This window comes from Notolabrus celidotus, unplaced genomic scaffold (assembly GCF_009762535.1).
Source record: "Notolabrus celidotus isolate fNotCel1 unplaced genomic scaffold, fNotCel1.pri scaffold_115_arrow_ctg1, whole genome shotgun sequence".
Taxonomy (NCBI): domain Eukaryota; kingdom Metazoa; phylum Chordata; class Actinopteri; order Labriformes; family Labridae; genus Notolabrus; species Notolabrus celidotus.
In genome coordinates this window covers 226,197-249,304 of record NW_023260008.1, presented here as the reverse complement: position 1 = coordinate 249,304, position 23,108 = coordinate 226,197, and the positions used below count along the sequence as shown (strand labels likewise).

General features: G+C 38.5%; 2 protein-coding genes and 1 long non-coding RNA gene across 3 annotated transcripts; 1 reads left to right on the top strand and 2 right to left on the bottom strand.

The window, feature by feature from the left end:
• Positions 1-2,352: 2,352 nt before the first annotated feature.
• Positions 2,353-3,339, bottom strand: LOC117808548. Its single transcript, XR_004630358.1, has 3 exons — positions 3,312-3,339; positions 2,601-2,729; positions 2,353-2,463 (listed from the first exon to the last, which is right to left on the bottom strand). It is a non-coding gene; the product is annotated as an uncharacterized LOC117808548 (long non-coding RNA).
• A 10,261-nt stretch (positions 3,340-13,600) lies between these two features.
• LOC117808529 (G2/M phase-specific E3 ubiquitin-protein ligase-like) lies at positions 13,601-17,983 on the top strand. Its single transcript, XM_034678258.1, has 8 exons — positions 13,601-13,716; positions 14,055-14,193; positions 14,384-14,479; positions 14,780-15,072; positions 15,452-15,675; positions 16,191-16,391; positions 16,909-17,098; positions 17,345-17,983. Exons 1-8 carry the CDS (start codon positions 13,695-13,697, stop codon positions 17,650-17,652), a joined length of 1,473 nt encoding a protein of 490 aa, XP_034534149.1. The 5' UTR covers positions 13,601-13,694; the 3' UTR covers positions 17,653-17,983.
• A 1,134-nt stretch (positions 17,984-19,117) lies between these two features.
• On the bottom strand, positions 19,118-20,710 carry LOC117808528. The gene is made up of 5 exons (XM_034678257.1): positions 20,512-20,710; positions 20,238-20,303; positions 20,032-20,094; positions 19,521-19,802; positions 19,118-19,276 (listed from the first exon to the last, which is right to left on the bottom strand). Exons 1-5 carry the CDS (start codon positions 20,620-20,622, stop codon positions 19,118-19,120), a joined length of 681 nt encoding a protein of 226 aa, XP_034534148.1. The 5' UTR covers positions 20,623-20,710.
• Between the last annotated feature and the right edge of the window lie 2,398 nt (positions 20,711-23,108).

The window sequence follows — 23,108 nt, the reverse complement described above, 5'->3', positions numbered from 1 at the left end:
GCGCGCGCGCGCACACACACGCGCGCGCACACACACACACACACACACACACACACACACACACACAGTCTTGTTTTTGCTCCTCACGAGGTCCACCAGTTTTTTTACTCATTTATGGGGTCCACCCTTTCCAGTGGTCCTACAGTGCTGTAAAAAATCAGGCAAGATAAAAAAAATTCCTAAACACAAAAATCACTTCAAATTAACAAAATTTTAAACTTTTGTCTTCCCGCTAGTTTTTTGGTCACTTGTGGGGACCGTTTCTACCATAAAGTAGTTGTGAGGTCCAGTGTCACACACACACACACACACACATTTCTTGTTTTTGTATATTTGTGGGGTTCCAGGTTACTATCTGGGGCCCATTAATGGTCCCTACTGCACACAGACACTGACTGCATTAAGGATCTATATTTCAAATTAAATTCTCTTCTTTCTTGCTTCCTTCATTCCATTTATTTTCCCTTTACACCTGAAATGTCACATGCCTTGTTAGCTCATTAACTACTGTGTGTGCTATCATCTTAACAAAGGATCATCAACGATAGGACATTGTAGTAACATGGTAATCAAATAACCCTGGAGTTAAATGTAAGCACAGTTTTTCACATCACATACGTTAGCCTAGTTCTACTCTCCTAACACTGTTGATTCACCGCGCATTATCATGAAAAACAAACTTAAAATAAGACTTGAGGCAGCTATGCTATGAGGCTAAAAATAAAATGAAATGCTGAAGTAATCCTGAGGAGCATGTATTTATTTTGCCAACAGGTCAATGTTCAGACTGCACTTTACACAAAACAAAAAAAAAGTGGTAACACTTTGTTTAACGCGTATCTCTATAACGTCATTATAAAAATATTTATAACGAGGTTATAGCACTGTATAACTATAGAAACACTCATAAATGATCTTAATGCTATATAACAATAATAACTGTTATGATTGTTATAAAGCATTCTAATAATTTATGAGTGTTTATAACTATATGTGTACAGTGCTATAAGGTCATTATAAATATATTTATAATGCGTTATAGAGATAGGTGGAAACAATACAACAAAACAGACCTTGAACAAAAAAGTGTTGGAGGGCAAACTGAAAACATGTCTCCATACTCCCGATCAGTGAACTGCTATCATTACAATTTTCTTCTCATGGCAGTTATTCTATTTTTGATTAAATACTTGACTGCTTTCCAGTCTCTTTTTTGCAGCGCTTGTGGTTCTGCAGAAATGCAGCGCTCACAAGTCGCTTTACCTGGATCATCTTGCCTCACAATGAACTTCTTCAGATGTTTTTCTACTGCAGCAATCTCCTCTGTTGTCCAACGCTGTACAGCAGCTTGCTTACCTAAGTAGACAGAAAGAGATTACATTTTGATTGTGCCACATGCTCATCAGGAGCAACTGAGGTTCCGTATCTTGCCCAAGGAAACTTCGACATGTAGCCTGGGGAGTATTTGTGTTCATTAATAATTTTGACGCCTTCAGTGAGAATCTACAATGTAAATAGTCATGAAAATAAAGAAAACCCATGAAATGAGAAGGTGTGTCCAAACTTTTGACTGGTAGTGTATATATATATATTTGAACCATTGTCACACAATGGGCCTCAGTCCCTTCCTGGGTAGGAAGCTCTTTTATATTAATCAAATAAATGCTGTGATTGTGACAGTAGTGTTCAAGGGTATAAAGATTTTTAAAATGATCCGTAGTAAAAATGTATGCCATCGCCAAAGGTTCACACTGCAAGACAGTATTTTTAATATTGGTATTCTGTATCCATCAATGTCACTTTTGAATAGTGAGCTGTTACTCAAATAATAATCATGAACGGGTATTCGAGTACTCGAGTAATCGTGCCCATTCCTTCTAAAAACTTTCAAAAGAATCTGAATATGTCATATTCACAATAAAGCCTAAAAAAGGAACACACTTGGTATCAATTTACAAAACAAAATGGGGAAATAAAATTGAGTCAGTACCAGGCTCACTAGCAAAAACAACAGACATGTTCACAGTCATAGACACACATACAAGAATCAAAAACAGGCTTACAGGGTGGCAAGAGCTTCTTCTCAGCCTCGGTGAATCCCTTTCAGGCTTAGAAATGGAAGTGCCCTCTGTGCTGTCGTCATCTGAATCGGAGAGACACCCAGCAAAATCTTGAACTCCATACCACTGCAGAAAGGGAGACATGGAGATATGATTTTTCCCTTTTTGTTGACACAGTAGAAAAACAAATGGCAATGGAAAGCACCCATCAGCTAAGTAACCACACTGTTTTAAATAAGTTTTAGGAGCTTACCATGAGACTTTTTGTGCGTCTCAGTGATGGAACAAGTACATTATCTGATTGCTCGTTGGAATGGTTGCTTGGAGAAGCCTCATCGCTGGTTTCGTTCACAACACTTTCTGAACCGTACGAATGATTAGAAACCTCTGGTCCACTATCCATCTGCAAAAAAAAAAAAAGCTATGTACAAACATTCATACATACATACATAAATGCACACTCTATTAAAACCAGAAACATGTTTATACAATTGCTTGAATAAAAACATTTGAATTAAATTAAAAGCATCAAAGGCATACCAGAGTGTTTTCTGTTATCTTCCTGAGAACATCACGGTGTGGAGTGGGACTTTGGTTCTCCATAAAGTCCTCATCAGTTTCATCACTTTCTGAATAATCAACGAGCGAAAACCCTTGGACAGTAAAAACCTAAACATAGATAAACAGAGAAAAGTGAATTGATGGTGGTATCTGCTAACTAGAAAAGTTACCCAAAGCAAAAACTGTTCCTTCAACCTGAGAGCACAGCATGGTCTTTATGAGGTATTAGCACCTTCTCATAACCCATTACAAGGGTTTTCAGTGGGTTACATTCTAAATATTGCTTTAAAACATGTACCCGCTCAGACAGTGTACAATTCTTAATGTTAAAATCAAAGTTGAGATTATGCCAGGTGTGGGACAGTGGCATAAAAACAGTTTCAGTGAGAACCATACGGGAGGACCCCATAAGGGTGAGACTAGAAACATACAAGTGTGTATCAGTATGTTACCTGGTCCCACTGGGAGAGACTAAAGGAAGAGTGTTTCTGTGACATAAATGACCCCATAAGGACAAGACTGGAAATGTGTGTGTGTTTGACATTAACTGGTCTTCATCACACCACCTATTAAGTTATCATGACTGCATTAAAGTTATTTGTGAACACTGGCCCATTTCTGTAGTAGAACAACATCACATACAAGTCACCACAGATATTAGTGATGACTGTGTCTACAATGTCATTTTACCTGTGGTTGAGTCTCATCTGGCTTTGATGCCTTGTGGAACATCTGATGTGCAGGGCTGGTCTCTGTCTCTACTGCAGGACTCTGAGGGTCTGTCACCTGAAATTTAGATACCAGAAGAGAAGATCCTTAGAACTGACAGAGATTATAACTATATGTAGATACATTCACAGCAGGCTAATAAGGTTCCCTAGTGGTAAAACAGGTTCTGAAACAGTACAGACCTTCAACCTTGGAGCACAGCATGGTCTTTATGAGGTATTAGCACCTTCTCATAACCCATTACAAGGGTTTTCAGTGGGTTACATTCTAAATATTGCTTTAAAACATGTTAGAGCTCAGACAGTGTACAATTCTTAATGTTAAAATCAAAGTTGAGATTATGCCAGGTGTGGGACAGTGGCATATAAACAGTTTCAGTGAGAACCATACGGGAGGACCCCATAAGGGTGAGACTAGAAACATACAAGTGTGTAACAGTATGTGACCTGGTCCCACTGGGAGAGACTAAAGGAAGAGTGTTTTTGTGACATAAATGACCCCATAAGGACAAGACTGGAAACGTGTGTGTGTTTGACATTAACTGGTCTTCATCACACCACCTATTAAGTTATCATGACTGCATTAAAGTTATTTGTGAACACTGGCCCATTTCTGTAGTAGAACAACATCACATACAAGTCACCACAGATATTAGTGATGACTGTGTCTACAATGTCATTTTACCTGTAGTTGAGTCTCATCTGGCTTTGATTCCTTGTGGAGCATCTGATGTGCAGGGCTGGTCTCTGTCTCTACTGCTGCTGAGGACTCTGAGGGTCTGTCACCTGGATTTCAATTAAATAAGAACTGATGTTAAATCATATCCCACGGATCAAAGATCACATGCATTTCCATAGATACACTCACAGTATATACCTGAAACATAATTGATATTGGACAAAATATGCTTTTACAAGACATTTTTACCCACTTTAATTTGTCAAAAGAAATCTCCACGGCTAAACTCAAACAAACTCTTCCTGCGCCAAGGCCATTTTGCATCACCACTATCTTCATTTACCCTTCATCAGTAACACATATACCGATATTTACACATCTCAACAAATTCTCAGAGTGTTCCCTTTACTATGACACACAAGTATTCAAATAGACCTTGTGGTTGCAGAGATATACTCATTTTATCATGGGTAAGCAATTTTCAAGCAGAGGCCTAAACCACAGCAAGGCTAATACCACAGCAACACTGGATATTTTAGTAGAATATTTTAACAAAGCACTCTGACTACCTTGCCTGGACTGTAAAATATCACATTCATTTCTATCACTCTGATTGAAATTCTCTTACAAAAGCAAAAAAGCCACACATACCCTGAAACACAAATAAACTCTGCCCTGTCGTTATATATCCACTTCACTGTTTTGCTTTTGAAATGAATAAGTTGGGTCAAGGAACCTTCTACCACTTACCTTTGTAACTGTCGACGAGTCTTGACATAAATCCAGACTTGTCAGTGCAAGACAGAATATATGTCATTGCATCATCTACAGGCTTGATTCTTCTTCTCCTTCTGGACATCATGGCTCTGTGAAAATAATTTGAATAATTACTACACATTCAGTATAAGAGAATTGTTCATGTCATGTTTATATTGTCATGAGTTGCCTAGATTGCTAGCTGCTGATATAAAACAATTCTTGAAAACAAACAGCAGTGTTTCCCCTGGCTTTACAGCATGCTGCCCTCTTCTCTCTCTGTCTGGCTATAGGTGTGTGTTCACGTGTTTGTTTGTGTCTACATCGGTGCAGAGCTTCACCAATCATTAAACAAAGCAGAGAAGTGTAGATGCACGACGATGTAGATGAAGACCGTCGGACATTAAGAGTTCATATTTTCCCCGCTGTGCGTCTAATCTTAAGAAATTAAAGCTCTGTGTTCCTATGACAGGCTGAGTTATTATCTGAGGGGCTCAGTGTTAGCTTGGTCTCTACCTGCAGCAGGTGTGCTGTGTGAATCAGTCTCCTCTTCATTGAGGATTTTTACCCCCGGTGTGCGTTAGTGACAAAAACACAACCTGGGGACGTCTGTTTAATATTTGACGTTTTTGTCGCTCTCACCGTAAAAAGCTCGGCATCTACAGCTTGATTTAATCCAGTTTGTTGATACATCAGACACATTTAGTAAGTTTAGATAAACTCCTTGGCATCCAGAAGTGCCGTCAGCTGACTGTTTGTCCAGAGGTCCAGAGCTCCTGTTACTGCAGGTGCATTCAGGGACCGTCGTAATAGTGCAATGTGAGAATTAGATATAGTGTTCACATGAAGAATGTTTTCTTTTTGACTTTTTTGCAGGCTAGATTATTTAACATAAGATATTACAAAAGCAAAAGTGTTAAAAGAGTGAAATGTTGCCGATGTTAGTACTTGGTAGATAGATAGAGGCTGTAAACCTGGGGGAAACACTGGTAGTAGTTGTAGTAGCAGTAGTAATAGTAGCAGTAGCAGTATTAGCAGTAGTAGTGGCAGTTATAGTAATAGTAACGGTAGTAGAAGTAGTAGTAGTTGTAAGTTTCCACTCCACTGAATCACAGAGCCCCATCAGCCTGAGCGATAGCTCGCTGCAGAGCTCTGATTCTCGGCTAAACAGTGAACGCAACATGCACGTCTTCTATGTACAGTTTCAGAAAAACATGCACCCAAACATGATGAGCTCAGACCCGTGTCTTCGGTAAACACAAACTATTTCTAAGGCTAGAAGAGTCAAAACGCTACCAGATATAACGGGAATAGTATCAAACTCTCACTGACAAGTCAACCTGATGAAAACAACCAGAGCTGAGCCAGCTGAGCCAGCTGATACAGTCTTACAGCTCCGAGACACAAACAACACGGAGTCAACATCACGGGATTTATGACAGCATAACTGGGGAGGGGGGTATGTTGGCATAAAATATAGTCTTATAATAAAATGCTCACCTGTTGTGGCTTGTGCTAGGAGCCGGCTAACATCACAAACTAAGCTCCGGTCGCAGGTTTAATCCTCTCTATCATAATATGCACATTCTCTTGGGATGGTCTGATTTAGTGATCTTCGACATGGCATGTTTGGGCCGCTCTTGCGCAAACTATGTTTAAATTATAGTTAAATGGACACTATGATCGTAAAGAGGAGGTCTCCCCGGTAACATTGATGTAACGTGTGTCTGTGTTTACTTTCTGTCCGTGACGTCATGACGCAGGGAAGTGAGACACTACGTCCATAGGAGTTGTATTAAAGATCGCTAGCTGCTACTGTTAGCACCGCAATGCTAATAATGGCTAAAGATAAACTTTGTTACATTGGTTGAAATAGTCTTTACATAATGGGAGCAATCAATACACACAAGTGATCTGCAAAAATAAAAAACAACAGACCACTTTAGCAGCTGCCAGCCTGTGCAAATCAAATCTAATAATTTAAAAGCCTATTATATAGCTAATGCTAGTAGCTAATTGTAGCAGCTAACAGTTATTGTAATAAAGTAATTAACATCACAAAAATATAAAGAATATAAATTGAACAAAATCATGCCTACCTGTTGAATGCTGATATATCACTTAGTTGTTGTAAATGTGGTAAAATATTCAGAGTTTCAAGTTAATATTCCGTCTTCAGCCATGTTCCTCTCTGTCTTCTGCTTCTGCTTCTTCTTCTCACATTCACGGCAGATCGCACAGCAGAAGCAATCTGATTGGCCAAGAGATAAATCCAAGGGGCGGGACTTCCGGAAGTGTGTGCACACACTTCCGGAAGTGTGTAAAAGTGCGGTAGCACCTTACAGGCGGTAGTTGGCGATCGTGAGAAAAAAGTTTACACACACTTTTACACACATTTCAAGTTTTTGCTACCTTGTGGGCCAAGTGAAGAAAAAGCAAGAGGAGCATCAGGGAGGGCCACTGAGCTCATTTTGAATGAAATCGGAGTGGGGCCCACCATTTTGGGCCCCACACGGGTGTTGGGCCCCCCGCCGTTGGTGTGCTCCCGGTGCTGGGATCCCACAACGTGACAAATGCAAGTGCGCGCACACACACACACACACACACACACACACTCACACTCACACTCACACTCTCATGTCCACTTTGGCGGCGCATATTTCAACACCCCCCCTTAGAGGACACCACTTTCTGAACGGTTTAGAGAGATGCTGGAAAGTGGAATACATTACTGGAAGTCTCCAGATTATGAAAATCACTTGAGATTTAAATTTTAAACAACTTTTGTCCATAAATAATTTTTACCTTGAGATTGGGGACAAATAATTTTAATGTCCACTTTGGGGTCTTCAGCTATACACAAATACACAGACTGATAAAAGTCACCTTTGGGTGCCCTCACTGTCCTTTGGGGACAAGACTCATTAAATGTCATTAACTGCATGCACGTTCAGCTATGTTCAGTAAGGAGAGCATGTTGTAATAAAATATGAAATTCAATCTTTGATCGAGCATCACTGGTCTTGTCAGGCCGAACAACGGCCCTTAGCCGTGATATAATCCCAACATAGCACGACCTGTCATGAGCTATTGCTTCATTAACACACACCTGTCAGCCAATCAGAAAAGAGTACTCACCCAGACCATAGAATAATGTAGATTAAGAGGTAGACTGAATATGTCATAGTAGCACCACAATGAAAATCTGCATGAAATAATAATAATACACCAAACAGACTTGCGTTTGCTGATATCTTTTTAGTGACATAATGGATGGACATCATGTACGAGTGCCACACAGCTCAAATGGAATGTCCTTGAAAATGACAGGTTGTCACAAACTTGGCTAGCTTTCAAATGAATGCATCTGGACAGCTAACAGTCAGTTAACATACTTGACTAGAGACTGTTCAGAGAAACAATTTCTTAGGCTCGCTAGCAACATAGCAGGTTGTGCTCCAAACTACAACCAAGAACTTTGGCTATATAAAAATACAGAAGACCTTTGTGCACAGACAAATTTAACATTAGCCTCTGAAATAAGATACAGATATACTTCAAACAGGTATACTTCAACAAATATCTATCATGAGTCCTGAGAACAAGCCTTTCTCTTTAAGGCAGTGATCCGATTTCTGACATCATTTTTCACTCCAGTCCAGATTCGGTCTTTGAGCTCATCAGGTTCTGCGTTGATACACCGAATGCAGTCAATCTTTTGAGGTACCTTGCATGTGTGGATGAAGCGCATCATGTGTCTTTCAACTGCACGCACCTCGCTGTCTTCCCACTTCCGTTTGGAGTTACCTCTTTTGTCTGTGAAGAAAAGATAGAGGTGTTGTCAATATCTCATTACTAAAAGCATTTTTTGCAGTCCATCCACAACAGCAAAACTGATCAATAATGGAGGATAATGAATGCTAGATATCCCTACAAAGGTTTTTAATTATTTAAACACAATCCCAAATAGGTATCACAGTTACATTTGATAAAAAAAAAGCAGGCTCCCTGCTCCACCAACATTAGCCAAAGAAAGTACTGCCTTTTTGGGAGCAGAGCTCAGGTCCTGATGATGTCACATACTGTACAGACAACAGAAAGAAAAATCTTCACGATAGACCAAAAGCTCTTCGAGGGTTACGCCTTTATTCATAGAATCTGGAGTTACAATACGTAACGTTATAAGCATTTTTCAAAGTGTTACAGTGTTACTACTGAAACTTAAGATTATTCTCCAAACTCACTTTTTAGCTGCATTTGTCAACACTTTTTAATAAGAGATTTTACTATCAAACTACTTAACAGAAATGAACCTTTAGATGGGGACAAATCATTTTAATGTCACTTTTGAGCTCTTCAGCTGTACACAAATACACAAACTGATCAAATTCACCTGTGGGTGCCTCACTTTCCCAGGGACAAGAGTCATTAAATGTTATTATTACCCGGCTTTCTTACTGACCTTCCGGTTGTGCAAGATGTTTGATTCTGATTGGTCAAAACCTCTTGACAACCCCCTGGCATCGGTTATTAACTTTCACTTATATGAGCAACACCAGAGACTAACTGATCACACGTCATGTCAAATCAATCCGCGGAGAAGAGTTCAGACACATTTAGCTTCTGCTTGTTGACACCACAGACCGTAAGGTGAGGGGAAACCGTTAGCTTCCGTTTGCATCATATTGGTAAACAATGTGGCTAAAACATTAGCTTCGGTTAGCATGCTAAACCGGCAGGCTACGGTTGTTTACATATTGGATCCTGTCCATCAATATGATGAAGGAGTGGAGCAGGTGAGAGAAACTTTAGGTTAGCGATCTCTACAGAGAAACTTAAACCATGAGCGGTGGTGATGATAGCAGCAGGGTTCAAAGTTATGACATTAGTTTCTTTTTAAAGGTGTGTGAACCACAGAGCTCAGAGAAGAAGGAGAGCTGAATGAGGACAGTTTCATGTTCAATCCACCACAACAGGCAGAGAAGAATCCATCACCATGGAACGATCACTGACGAGGAATCACTGGGACTATTTTTAAAAACTGTAAACAGAAATCATTTAAATCAATAAAATCATCTTTAATCAATGTTTTTAACAACGTGTTTGTATTTTGAGTAAGTAGCAAGGGAATATCAGGATAATGTATGGTAAGCAGGTTGTTATGGGGAAAGAATCCGTTTAGGGTGGTCAAGAACCCTCCTCTTCGCGTCGGGGTCTTGTCTCACCCTGTCTGGATTCTTTTTCCCATAACAACCTGCTAATAGTACATTATCCCTTACTTTTCTGCATGCACTTTAAGCTATGTTTAGTATGTGAATATGAAGTTCAGTCTTTGATCGTAACATAAGAGTGCACATTCTGCCATAATGCCATTCTTTAGGCTATCACTGGACACATTGCTGTCACTATGAAAGGACATAATTAATCTGTCATATTAGTAGGTATGGGTATTGTTAGGATTTTATCGATACCAATATAAGTAATACTTATCGACACAGATACTTATCCATATTTTTGTTAAATGCATAAAACATTAGGGGAAACACTGACTGTGTCCTGATTTAATAACTATGGACTTATTTTAACAATAGTACGTGTTACCTTGAATCAATGAGGTCGAGACAGTCACTTTTTTAGTTTGGTAAACCCCATCTGCATTGGAGCTGGGAGGTGCTGGGAGGGACAGCTAGGAGTAACATTAGCTGCAGCAGCTGCTTTGCTAAAGCAGTCAAACACGCTGCACTGCTTCAGATTTATCAAACATTGTATTTTGAAGTGTTTCGTGAGGTTGCTGGAGTTATATGTTTTAGACATATATTGCCTTTAGCTGCATTTTCATTAGATTGTGTAAAGTGAAGCAACACTTCTGAAGGTTTTGCCCTGTCAGCCATGAATGTAAAGACAAAGTTACAGCACGTCAAACATAATCACCTGATGCCAGCAGCTTCATCATTAGGGGACTGTTAAGAAAAATGCCTGCTATGTTAGAATGACTTAAGGTTACATAAACACTGATAGCAGCAATATTTCTTTAATGACTAGTCAGGAACTGGTGCCAAATTAGTCCTGTTTCTCGTACCCATCCCTACATATTACTGATCAGTTATTAGTGAGTAGCATGTTTTTAGTATTGTCATTTATCATTAAATAGCCTAAGTCGAAAAAGGAAGCTCTGAATATGTGCCTTTATTTTTACCACAATTCAAAACCTTATCCACAGTGCCAGAGTGGCTGGGATGGTTTGGCTGCAAAATGACTTGAAGGGCTCAGTATTCAGCTGTAAGACAAGGTTTATTAGGTTAGGTTTATATTGCAGATACTACCTTTCTTCAGTTAAAAAAAGATCTAACCCAAGCCAAAACAAACCTTGATTGAGAAGAGCACTGGGAGGAGTGGAACTGGAAGCAGTGGTGGGAAGTAAAGGTGTATTCTCCTGGCCGTCTTCACCTGTTGCCTCAGTGGTCGACTCAACAGACTCATCCTCATCACTTGACGCGTCCTGATCTTGTGAGGAATCAACTTTTTCTGAGGAGAAAATCTAAGAGAATATTTTTAAAAAATATGGCATAGCCTCAGCAGTTAGCCTTAAGATGAAAAACCTACAGTCCATTCTGAATGTATCGCCCATATTATTGCAGTTGCACATTAAATCAAAACAATTTGGCATAGTGCAGTGTTATACATCAATTGAACATACATGTACGCAACATCTAAGGAGATAGTAATCCATATTTGACCTTAGACTGCATTTGCATTCTTCCAATTTAAAACAGATTGATATGGTTTGTAACGGCAGATTATGAATGAATGTGTGTGACCTGTGTGCGTAATTAAGGTTGTACGGGGGTCATTGTCTATTTAGGTAGGAACCTTTGTTGTGTGGTCAGGTGTTCCGCCCGGATGGTTATACAGTTTTTGACCGCTCAAGCAGCATGGTGCTGCGGGAGTTATGCGTGTATGTTTGTCTATGAAATGTCATGTTTTTGGACACTTTAGGAGCTTATATCAGGAAAATAAACGGACCAAGAGTTCAACTGGGAAATATGACTCGGACTTTCATTCATCAATCACGGTAACCCAAGCGCGTCAGATAGGTATTCCAGGTGCAGCGCCTCAGTGGCTTAAAGCTTTGGCTTGGCCTCTACACTTACAAATATGCCACGTAAATATTCAACTGCCTCCATATTTGCAAATGACATCAGTGACCACTGTGTCACTGCAACAGTAAGAAATATGAAAATTCCAAAAACAAAACCAGGCATTATTATGAGACGTGATATGAAACACTTTTCAGAACAAGCTTTTATTCATGAGTTGTTTCATGTTGACTGGGGTCAAATTTCTGTCATTGCTGATGTTGAACATGCTTGGAGTTTCTTTTATGATTGTTTTATGAATATCATCAACAATCTCGCTCCTGTCAAAAAATATAGAGTAAAAGGCCGGAACAATGCATGGTTCACGACAGAGCTATCCAACCTGCTCCATGAACGGAACCTAGCATGGAGTAAAGCTAGAAAATCAGACCTCGCCTCACATTGGTTGGTTTTCAGGCGTTGGTGCAATGCATGCACAGAGGTCATTAGAAAAGCTGAAACTGATTACTTTCTTTCTAATACAACAAATAATCTGAACTAAAAACTGGAGTACAATTAAATCATTATCTGGAAAAATGAATCATGTTGAGCTTCCTCCATGCATTGTGAAGGATGAAAAGAAAATGACTGAGAAGACTGAAATGCTTGACTGTTTCCACAGACATTTTGCTTCCTCTGTTTTTATTTGAATCCCTACACTCTTCCTGTAGCAGTACTCCCTCTGTGGATGCTGTTAATCAGGCATTACCAAATCAACCTTTTAGCTTTGATGAAATTTTAACTTCTCAGGCACATAAAGCCCTCAGGCACTTGGACACAACAAAATCTGCTGGTCCAGTCAAATTGGAGCCCTACTTTTTAAAATTAGCAGCTGATTTCATTGCCCCGCCCTTGACACACATTTTCAACCTCTCCATAGCAACAAATGTCATTCCCTTAGTCTGGAACTCTGCCTTTGTTTCCCCCCTTCTAAAAAGGGGTGACGCCACTATTTTAAATAATTATAGGCCCATTTCCAAATTATCTGTCCTGGCCAAAGCCCTTGAAACTTTTATCAGTGATCAATTGAAGGAATTTTTAGACAGCATGCCCACGTTTTGTTAGAAAAAGCAAGGCCTGCAAGCATTACACCAAAGATATTGTGTGCTTGCCTTTTTCTCCTCAATCAATGTTCTGTATACCAAGAGGGGACTCCAGAACTAAATTGGCACGAGATGGCCTCATAAGAAAGATCTCCTTTACGTCTGACTGGAGCGAAACAGAACTTCAAGAGGAAATAACTGCCATATTTAAAAAGACATTTGCATTACCCGTGGGCCAGCCTTTTCCATTTGAATATTTGAGTACAATCCGGGGATCTAAAAGGTTAATGAAACCAAATGTGTCAAGCAATTTTTCATGGGGGGGGAAAGAAGTTGGCTCGATTTCCTCCAGCACCTGTCTGTACATAATGGCAAGAATCCACAAACCTGACATTGTAATTAGAATCTAATTTGTTTTCTTGATGGGTAGATAATTGTCCCTGATGTTTCGGAGTACAAAATGACATTGTTGCCATTGTGAAAAGGAAAGTTTTCTCAACTGTCATGATATAAACGTGTCAGAAAAAATACATAAATATATTAAGTATGAATATTAAATTAAATTATATGCCTTAATTTGTTGATATTGGTGTATACATATATATATATCCTTCTTCTGCTCATATATTTTAGTGCGTACAGCGCCACTGTCCCCAAGGGAAAGTGAGCTCCACTATCAGGACCCAGAAGACCTCAGTGATGATGGGAGTGATAATGGCAGACAGGAAGAAATGTCATTGCACCAAGACAGAAGTAGGTCAAAACCTTTATCTAATTTGTGTTTTTACAGGTTGTATGTTTATTCAGAAGTGTTATTGAGATATCAGTTTTGTTCTTGGCTATCTTGTTCTTAGCATTTTGCAGCTTTTTCTTGTTTAGCAAGGTAAAGAGAATTTTACCACTGAAAACGAATGAGAGGTAGTACTTTCCGAATAGCTTTTTTTTTTTTTTACCTAAATCCTTTAAGAAAATCCTCTTGAGAATTCTTAAAGAAGCATACTCAAAGATGGGATTAGGGCTAATTTAGGACACATTTAACAAAGTATGTGTTATGTCAAAACATTTTTCCTGATGATATTTTCTTTATGCAGTGCATGATCCAGTGTCTTCTTCACCAATGGAAAGTGAGGCCAGACATCAGGAGACAGGGGGAAGCACTCTAGAGAGTGAAAACGAGGGACAGGCAGAAGACTTGGGGCAGTTGTTTCCTTATAACTTGGCAGAATTTGTGTAAGATATTGTTAGAGGTTCATAGAAACACTACAATGCATACGTTTGGTCATTGATGTTATGAGTCATTGAGTCAACAGTGAATTAAAATCTTCAGTCATTTTTATATCTCTGATTCTTTGAGGTTTATACTGTATTTTCGCTTTTTGCCTGATTCATTTTCTGTTGTCCCTGTCTTCATTTTTTTCAGCCCTGTTTATCTAGAGGAAGATGATGCTCTTGAAGAGGCAATTCAGCGTAGTCTCCTGGAAGAGTCGGACATGCCTAGTTCTGTTCATGTTGTTAGGTAAGATTACAGGTTTTTTTTATTACTGCATATACTAATATTCATTAGTGTGAACATTGTACGCCAAGTGAAATATTTTTGGAGATAATTGTCAAAACAGATGTGCATCAAATTATCAAGTTTCATCATGTACATTTCAAAGATTGATAACTGTATTTTATCAGTAATTTTACCAACATTGACTTTTTTATGATGTAACACTGTGCACTTAAGATAATTATGCATTCATGTTTGCAATGCACATGTAAAATATGTCCAGAAGTGTGTTTGTCTTTCTTATTGTGTCTTTTTCATATATAGGTCCTCTGAGATGCTCAGCAGAGAAGAGATTGCAGGCCTTCTGAAAGCTCATAGTGAGAGAGTTGTATCAGCAGGAACAAGACAAGTCCATATCAGTCGCGCAAATGTGTGGATCACAGCTTTGCGTCCGTTTAAAAGACCAAGTTTTGTGGAAAGCCATGACATGCTCTATGTCAAATTTGCCAGTGATGAGCAAGATGCTGAGGAAGATGCTGCTGACTTTGGTGGACCCAGACGAGAGTTTTTCCGTTTACTGGTGAAGGCTATCTTCCAAGACAGCGGAGCTTTTGAAGGTTTTAAAATGATTTTGTAGTCCAGAATCGCAGAGTTTTCTGATTTCTAATGTATTTTCCATTGTATGGCTCCTATTATGTCTCCTACTAAAGGTTACATGGTCACAAATATTGGGTTGGAATGCCAGTTTACACCTTCCTTACAAAACATGTTGATGTTGACTCAAATCATCTTTTATTTTCTACATAGCTTATTTTGTCTTCTGTACATACTTTTATTATCATTAATTTCATTGTATTTGTATTTATATCTTATTAATTACTTTCTTCTATTAATATTATTTGATACTCTTACTTATTGTGGATAGGGGCAACTATAATGACTGAATTTCCCCCCAAGATAAATAAAGTATTTCTGATTCTGATTCTGATCTTTCAGGCACCCCAAATGGATGTGCCCCAAGATTGAACATTCTCCACTTGCAACAAGGAGTGTACCGAACCATTGGCAGAATGATGTCAACGATAATTGTACAAGGAGGTGAACCACCAGCGTTTCTGTCCCCACATGTTGTGGACTACATCGTGTCGGGTGACGTCCTCCAAGTACACGTCACACTTGACAATATAGGTGACCCTGGGTTAAGGGAGAACCTCAAAAAGGTGATGTGTAATTGTGAACTGTAGGCTATTTTAGTAATACTGTAAATGTTGTACAGCATGTAAGCTCATGATTGTTATTATAGGATGGCTGACTTTAGGTTGTATCCATCTTGAATTGGTGAGACGAAGAAATACAGAGCATGGCTTAACTGTTATTAAGTGTTTATTAAATGCCATTGCTTCTTAGCAAGTTAGCAAAACATATGCTCATAGAAAACAATTAAGTGAGGTATTATTTTTCCCCTATGTAAAGAATTTTTTTTAGTTCAAAAAGTATCAATCGGAGTACAGCAATAGAAACTGAATTTGATTTGTTACATTTTTTTAGATTTGTTTTGTATTTGTGGAATTCAGTCAAATTTATTTTGTTTTACATACTAAAAGTTGAATCACAAAAAAAGTTTTAGAAAGGGTATTTTAAAAGGATTGTAAGATAGAATGCACAACTTACACTATATGTTTATTAAATACAGTACATGTGCAGACATTTTTAATTCTTGGTTTATAATTTTTAGGTTAAACATGCAGCCACGCAGGAGGATTTGGAGGAAGCCGTCAGCTGCTGTGACTCATGGCGATTTCAAGTCGAAGGTCTCCCACTAACTGTCACCATGTCCAACAGAGATGCGTTTGTGAAAAATGCAGCTCTGTACCATGCCATTCTGCAACGGCAGAGCTGTCTTGATCAACTCACTGATGGCTTGTCTTACTATGGGGTGAGCTGTTGTTATTGTTGTTCTGTATGGTGTTAGTATGAAGCCTCAATGAGCCTTTAGAACACCTTCAGTACTCTTTGCAAAGTCTGTGGAACTCAGTTTGATAGAGATAAACCCCCTCCAAAAAAAAAGAAACTAATTTGAAGATACATTTATTATTTAACCACATAATTAGAGACCATCACAGATAAAGTAAATACATATGGGTAATTAAAGTTTTTATTTTACAGTGTTAGTGATTATGCTGGAGACTAATGTGTCTTGTATGTAGGTCCAAATTCTATCTGAGGTGTTTTATTTACTTTCATACTCGGGAAAACATAAGCATTCTGGGGTTTTTTTCTATTGTTTCTCCCATTTGCACAAATAATTGTAGCAATAAAACATTTGCGTAGTAATAAAAATAAAATGTTTAAGAGAAATGGTTTGTGATTAAAAAAAAGAAAGAAAATAAATCAATATTTAACCACAAATACTCTTCATTAGCAGTCTCAAATGCTGTTGAATCTCCCTCCAGGTATTGTCCCTCTTGAGAGAGAACCCCTGCTTGCGTGTACTGCTTGACAAACCAGAGGAAGGCCAAGAGCTGGGAGCCAACTTCATTGCTGGTGTCCTCAAGCCAAGCTACTCTGTTTTGGGGAGTAACAGGAGAGCTAAGGAGGAGATGACGGTGGTAAAATTTCGGGAATTTCTACAGTGTGTGGAAAGTAAGTAGAATTGCACTTGTCTTACATTAATATATCCCAACACAGGAAGACTGTTAAATGATTGCTTACAACCCCTCAAAAAATAACAATGCTAAAGAATACCATCTTTTCAAGTTCTAGCAAAGAATATAGCTTCTTTCTCACCAAACTATTAAAACAATAATCTTTCAGTCACTGACATAGTCATCCTGAGATCCAGGTTGTCTTTCAGTCTCTAAGTCAACATTACTTTTACTTTGCTTTTAGATAAAGAACTGCAAGATGCATTTGGAGACAGAACTCTAACCAAGGACGAGGAGGCGTTCCTGAAGGCTTTGAGCCCCGGTCACATCCTGGCATTTGCTACAGGAAGCAGCAAGGTCCCTGCCATCGGTTTTCATCCAACCCCTAAAGTTACATTTATTCACGATGAAAGCAAAAATTTCCCTATTGCACATACATGTGCTAATGAGCTTCAGCTTTTTGTGAACACAAAATTAATGGCTGATGATGATGAATTTCACTACTGCTTCCTGGTAGCACTGATGAATGGGTCTTTATTCAGCACCATCTGAAGAAATGAAATGAAAACTAGTCCCTTAGATTTGTCATGCACAGAAAAGCATTAACAAATGTAGGTCAGGCCTGATATGTTTGAAGCACCAGCTACGTTTTTTTCTCTGATGTTCAGATGTTAATTCATTTTTTTGTGTTGTGTGTTTTCATGTGTAAAGTTTAATGAATCACATGTGCTTTATGGGACTCCATAGGTTCAAAATGAAAGTTTAACATGACTGCATTTGTGTTCCTTAAGCATTACTACTTATTACTGTGGTTGTTATATTTCAATAGCCCTTCTATGTTAATGCTTCATGGGAAAATGGAGTAAACAGGAATATAAAGGAAGAGTTTATGCCTTCTGTATTATTATTTAAAATCTTTTACTTTCCAACATTTTATAACTCCGAGTATAAGAGGCTGAAGTTATGGTTTTATTACAGTAGCTGCCCTTGTACAAACTAAAATGTAATATGATCTACAGATGTACAAATAGAAGAAGAGGCACTGACAACATTTATTTGAATTCTCTTTTCTCAGATACAGGTTTAATATCAGAATTGCACAGAATTAGTTGTAAGTTTCTTACATTAAGATATCACACAGCAAGTTGTTATATTGTTCAAGCAGAAATTCAGACCAAAGTAATGTCATACATACATTTTGAAGTAATGTCATACAGTTGTAGTGATACACAGTCTGTTTATACATCACTTAACCTGTGTAATTTCAGAGGATGCTAGAGCCCAAAGGAATATTTAAACTCATTTTATCTCAAAACTATGTGGTACTTACCATGGTATACTTATAGCCTTGTATAACTCTACAGTAACTATGTGAAGTCTTGTAGTTTTCAAACATCTATACAGTAGATGCATTCACTTCCAGAAAAAGGACACATTTCAACCTTGGCAGTATTACAAGAAAACGTATGTTCACAGCATTTTAGAATGTTTTTGAGAGTATTCATTTTGTTTATTTTTATATGTATATGCATACTTCACTTACACCTCCAGGGATAGATGGATTCCCTTGGTCACTGTTACCTGTCAGGTCACTAAGTTACAAGTTTATCAAAAATAAACTGCTGTGTTCTCTGAAACAATGTTTTGCCCTTATTGCTGTCATTTTCCAGGGGGTTAATGGTAGCATAAAGTTCTTGAAAATCTCTGTTATTTAATGGGAGAAACACAGCTTGGGAGCTTAGTGAGGAAGAAGCAACAACCTCTGCTGCCTGGAGTTCCAAGCTGTGAAGATGAAGCAAATGATTGTCCAGTGCAAAAAGCTGAACTGGAGTTCTATTTCCTTCAGATGAAATTGAGTGATGGTTGTACGCAGCTCTGAATTCCTCTAAAGTGCGGTTGATTCTGGGTAGAAAGATGTAATGAAGACAAAAGAGGTCTGTTGGATTTTCTAAGTCCAGGATACCTTGGGATTCCATTTCATAAAAAATGGGTGCATAAACATGGCTGCAGTTTTTGTTCAGGTCTCTGTTGAAACGCTCAATCCTTTGGTTGTGTACAGAACTCCCAAGTAAGACAGAGCCCTCACCCCTGCTTGCTCGCATGTCCTCCCAAATCCTAACATTCTCTCCTCCGTGATCAGTTCTGATGTGTAGGGGTCTGCCAAACAGTCCAATGGCTGCAGTAAAGAGGGCGTTCACGGTCTCTGCTCGATTATTGTTAGAACAATGAAGAAACATCAACATTCGACTGTAGCCGTCCATTGCCCCATGAACAACAAATTTCCACCTGATCAGTTTATGGTTTCCATCGACATGCCAAATGAAATTTGGATGCGGCACAGTATAAACTCGCCGAGCTATTGCTGTTCTTCTCCTGTCCAGGACACCAGCTGAGTCTACCCTTTGGAGTGAATCTCTTACACGCCGTCTCTGAACCACAATATTTATGGAGCGCAGATGCCCCATAAGCATCACCTCTCCAACATTTGGATGTTCAGTTTTCAACTGTGACACTTTGAGATCCAATTGTTGGTCACTGATATTGTTAAATTTTGATGTTGGGATATTAAAGTCTTGTAATAACTTGTAAAATGTTGGCCTAGACACTCCAAGAATAGAAGCAGCTTCAGTAAAGGTGGTTTTCAAAATGAGAACATTTTCCAGCTCTTCTCTGGAAATAGCATGCCTTCCTTGGTAATTATCCTGCAAAACAGCAAAATGACAATCAGCTTATTTCTAGAGAGGAAAAATATACACAGACCAGTCACACTAATCAGATCAATGACAGGTTAAAATGTTTTGAATGCTTCAACAAATGATAATTACATATGGTATTAAATATAGAAATGTTTTCTGAAAATTGCAATCTAAAGATAGCATTACCAAGACTTTTTTTTAAAGTGAAAAATGTAATGACTGAGTGAATACTTACAGAATGATCATTCGGTGTGTGGAAATTTGATCCTGGTGTCAATTGAGTTGAGTTACTGGTGCCCTGAGGAGTAATAAAATACAAATAAATGACATTTGCCGTTATTATCATGTTGTGTCAAATATGTTACACTGGTGAAAATGAAAATGAATCATATATTTTCAGATAAGAATTAAAATAATCTAACTATAAGTATGAAAACCTACCGTGCGTTGTGCTGTCAAGGTGGAAACGCGGGATGGTCCTGGTCCAGGCGCGGTACTGGCAGAACTCTGGGGGGCATTTATGTTTTAACTGCATTAAAAACACTTTTTCCTCAGGGTAATGTGCCTATCACCAACTAAATATATAAAATAAAATGAGGTACATCGTTCGTTATCTAACAGACCTGACCCATTTTGGCTAGCTTGATATGCACGATAACACCATAGGCTAACACTGAACACAGTCTATCCCACATAGCTTCGAAAGGAAACTTACCGAACGATGTGGTTGTTGTGTGGTCGTCGCTGCCACCAAAGGTGCATTTTGGAAACTCCGAATGGCGTCCAAAACAGCTCTTCCAATATTTTCTGCCAACTCTGACGACATTTTTCACAGTGGCTGGTCCGGCCAACAGTCCGTCCAAGTCAGTCCAAGTCAGTCCTGACTCTCCTGACAGACTATGGATGACCGCGATATCTGTATCGCTTTGTGAAGCTTTTATTTTGGTACTTCCGGTCGGCGGCAGTGTGAATTTGCATATGAGCTAAATATTTAGGATCGCGGAGCAACATTTAACATTTAGATTTATATTTAACATTTAGATTTATATTTAACATTTAGATTTATATTTAGCATTTAGATTTATATTTAACATTTAGATTTATATTTAACATTTAGATTTAGATTTAACATTTAGATTTAGATTTAACATTTAGATTTAGATTTAGCATTTAGATTTAGATTTAACATTTAGATTTAACATTGAACATTTAGATTTAACTTTGAACATTTAGATTTAGATTTAACATTTAGATTTAGATTTAAAATTTAGATTTATATTTAACATTTAGATTTAGATTTAACATTTAGATTTAGATTTAATATTTAGATTTAACAGTGATTTTAACTCATATTATTCAGAACAAAATTAAATGTGAAGAAAATCACAAATATTCCTCTAAATGTGATAAAAAAGTGACTTTTAAAAATGCACTCTGAATTTTCATGTTCACGTTTTGGAGCTAAATGTGGAGAAATGTTGCTGTTATTATCAGTGTGCACAACTTTACAAACGGCGCCCCATAGTGCTCACCACACCATCTCCAGCAAGGCTGTGGAACAGTTGAGAATTTTCCTTTGATTTTGGGTGTGATGAAAAATCTCACAATATTTCTCCATCCGTATTCCCTCCACATTCTAGATCTTGATGATCTACTCTGTGTCCTACACATGTTATGTTGTTCCATGGTTATTTTTTTCTTCAGTTCCTTTTCCCATTTATCTCTAATGTACAGAGTGGAAGTTGTTCTATTTCTCACCATATTTTGATATAACACCGAAATTATTCTCTTAACTGTACCTCTGTATGCATTACACAGTGTTACAACCAGTCCATTTAATTCACACGGGGAACCAGGCCTTATCTCCTTGTTAAAATAATCTCTGATTTGTAGGTACATGTAGAAATCTTTTTTTTCTAAGTCATATTCTCTCCTTAGTTTTAGAAAACTTTTGATTTCTCCTCTTTCAATCAGTGTGTCAATTATTGTTATGCCTCTATTTGCCCACTGTTTAAACCTTTGGTTGAGAGTCCCTGGTTTGAAATTAGTGTCGTAGGCCATCCAACTCAAAAACTTTGCTTCATTCTCCAATTTATATGTCTTGACTACTTTAAACCAGATTCCCAAGGTGAACCCAACGACCGAATTCATCAATCCCTCCTTTGCCTTATACATGTTTCTGTTTGCAATCATACTCTGCACGTGGCACCCTTCCATGTTCAGTTCAATCTCCTTCCATACTGTAAAATAATTAGCATCACACCAACCTATCAAGGGCCGGAGTTGGGCGGAATAATAATATTCTTGGAGGTTCAGCAGTGCCAAGCCTCCCTCGTCTTTGGGTATCTGAAGTGTAGGGAATCTAATTCTTGGTTTATGCCCATTCCAGATGAATCGTGAATTTTTTTTGTCCCACTCTTGAAATTGAGAGGCGGGAATTTGCACCGGCAAACACTGAAACAGGTACAGGAGTCATGGTAGCACATTCATTTTGAAACTCACCTTTTTCTGTGTTTTTCATCAAAATTTCAGAAATGCTTTGAACTAGGAGTCTGAGCTGGCTGTGTGTTCATCATGAGTGCATCTACAAGGTTTGTGGTGATTTTGGAGTCACTGGTGACAACCAGGGCCGCGTGGCGTACGAAAAGGTGACTTTGTGAAAAAGGCGATTAGGCCTGACGACACCTTTTCTTGAATAAATCCCACAAGCTTTAAGATAGAGGGCTGAGCTCGTACAGTATTCACAAGGACCATAGGTAGAGTGTGTGGTGTGATTTTCAGACAGGTGCTACCTTCCCAGGTGTGAAAATCCAACAAAAGGTGGTTAAAAGTCGCCTTTTTGAGATATTTTCAAGGAAATTTCAGAAATCCTTCGAGCTAGGAGGCTGAGCTGACTGTGTGTTCATCAAGGGTGCAAGTACAAGGTTTGTGGTGATTTTGGGGTCACTGGTGACAACCAGGGCCGCATGGCGTACGAAAAGGTGACTTTGTGAAAAAGGCGATTAGGCCCGAGGACACATATTGCCTAATAAATCCCACAGGCTTTAAGATAGAGGGCTGAGCTCATACAGTATTCACTAGGACCATAGTTAGAATGCATGTTGTGATTTTCAGACAGGTGCTACCTTGCCAAGTGTGAAAGTTCATCAAAAAGTTTTGAAAAGTCGCCTTTTTGAGTTTTTATCAGTGAAATTTCAGAAATCCTTTGAGCCACAAAGCTGAGCTGGCTGTATGTTCATCATGGGTGCATGTACAAGGTTTATGGTGATTTTGGAGTCACTGGTGGCAACGAGGGACGCATGGCGTATGAAA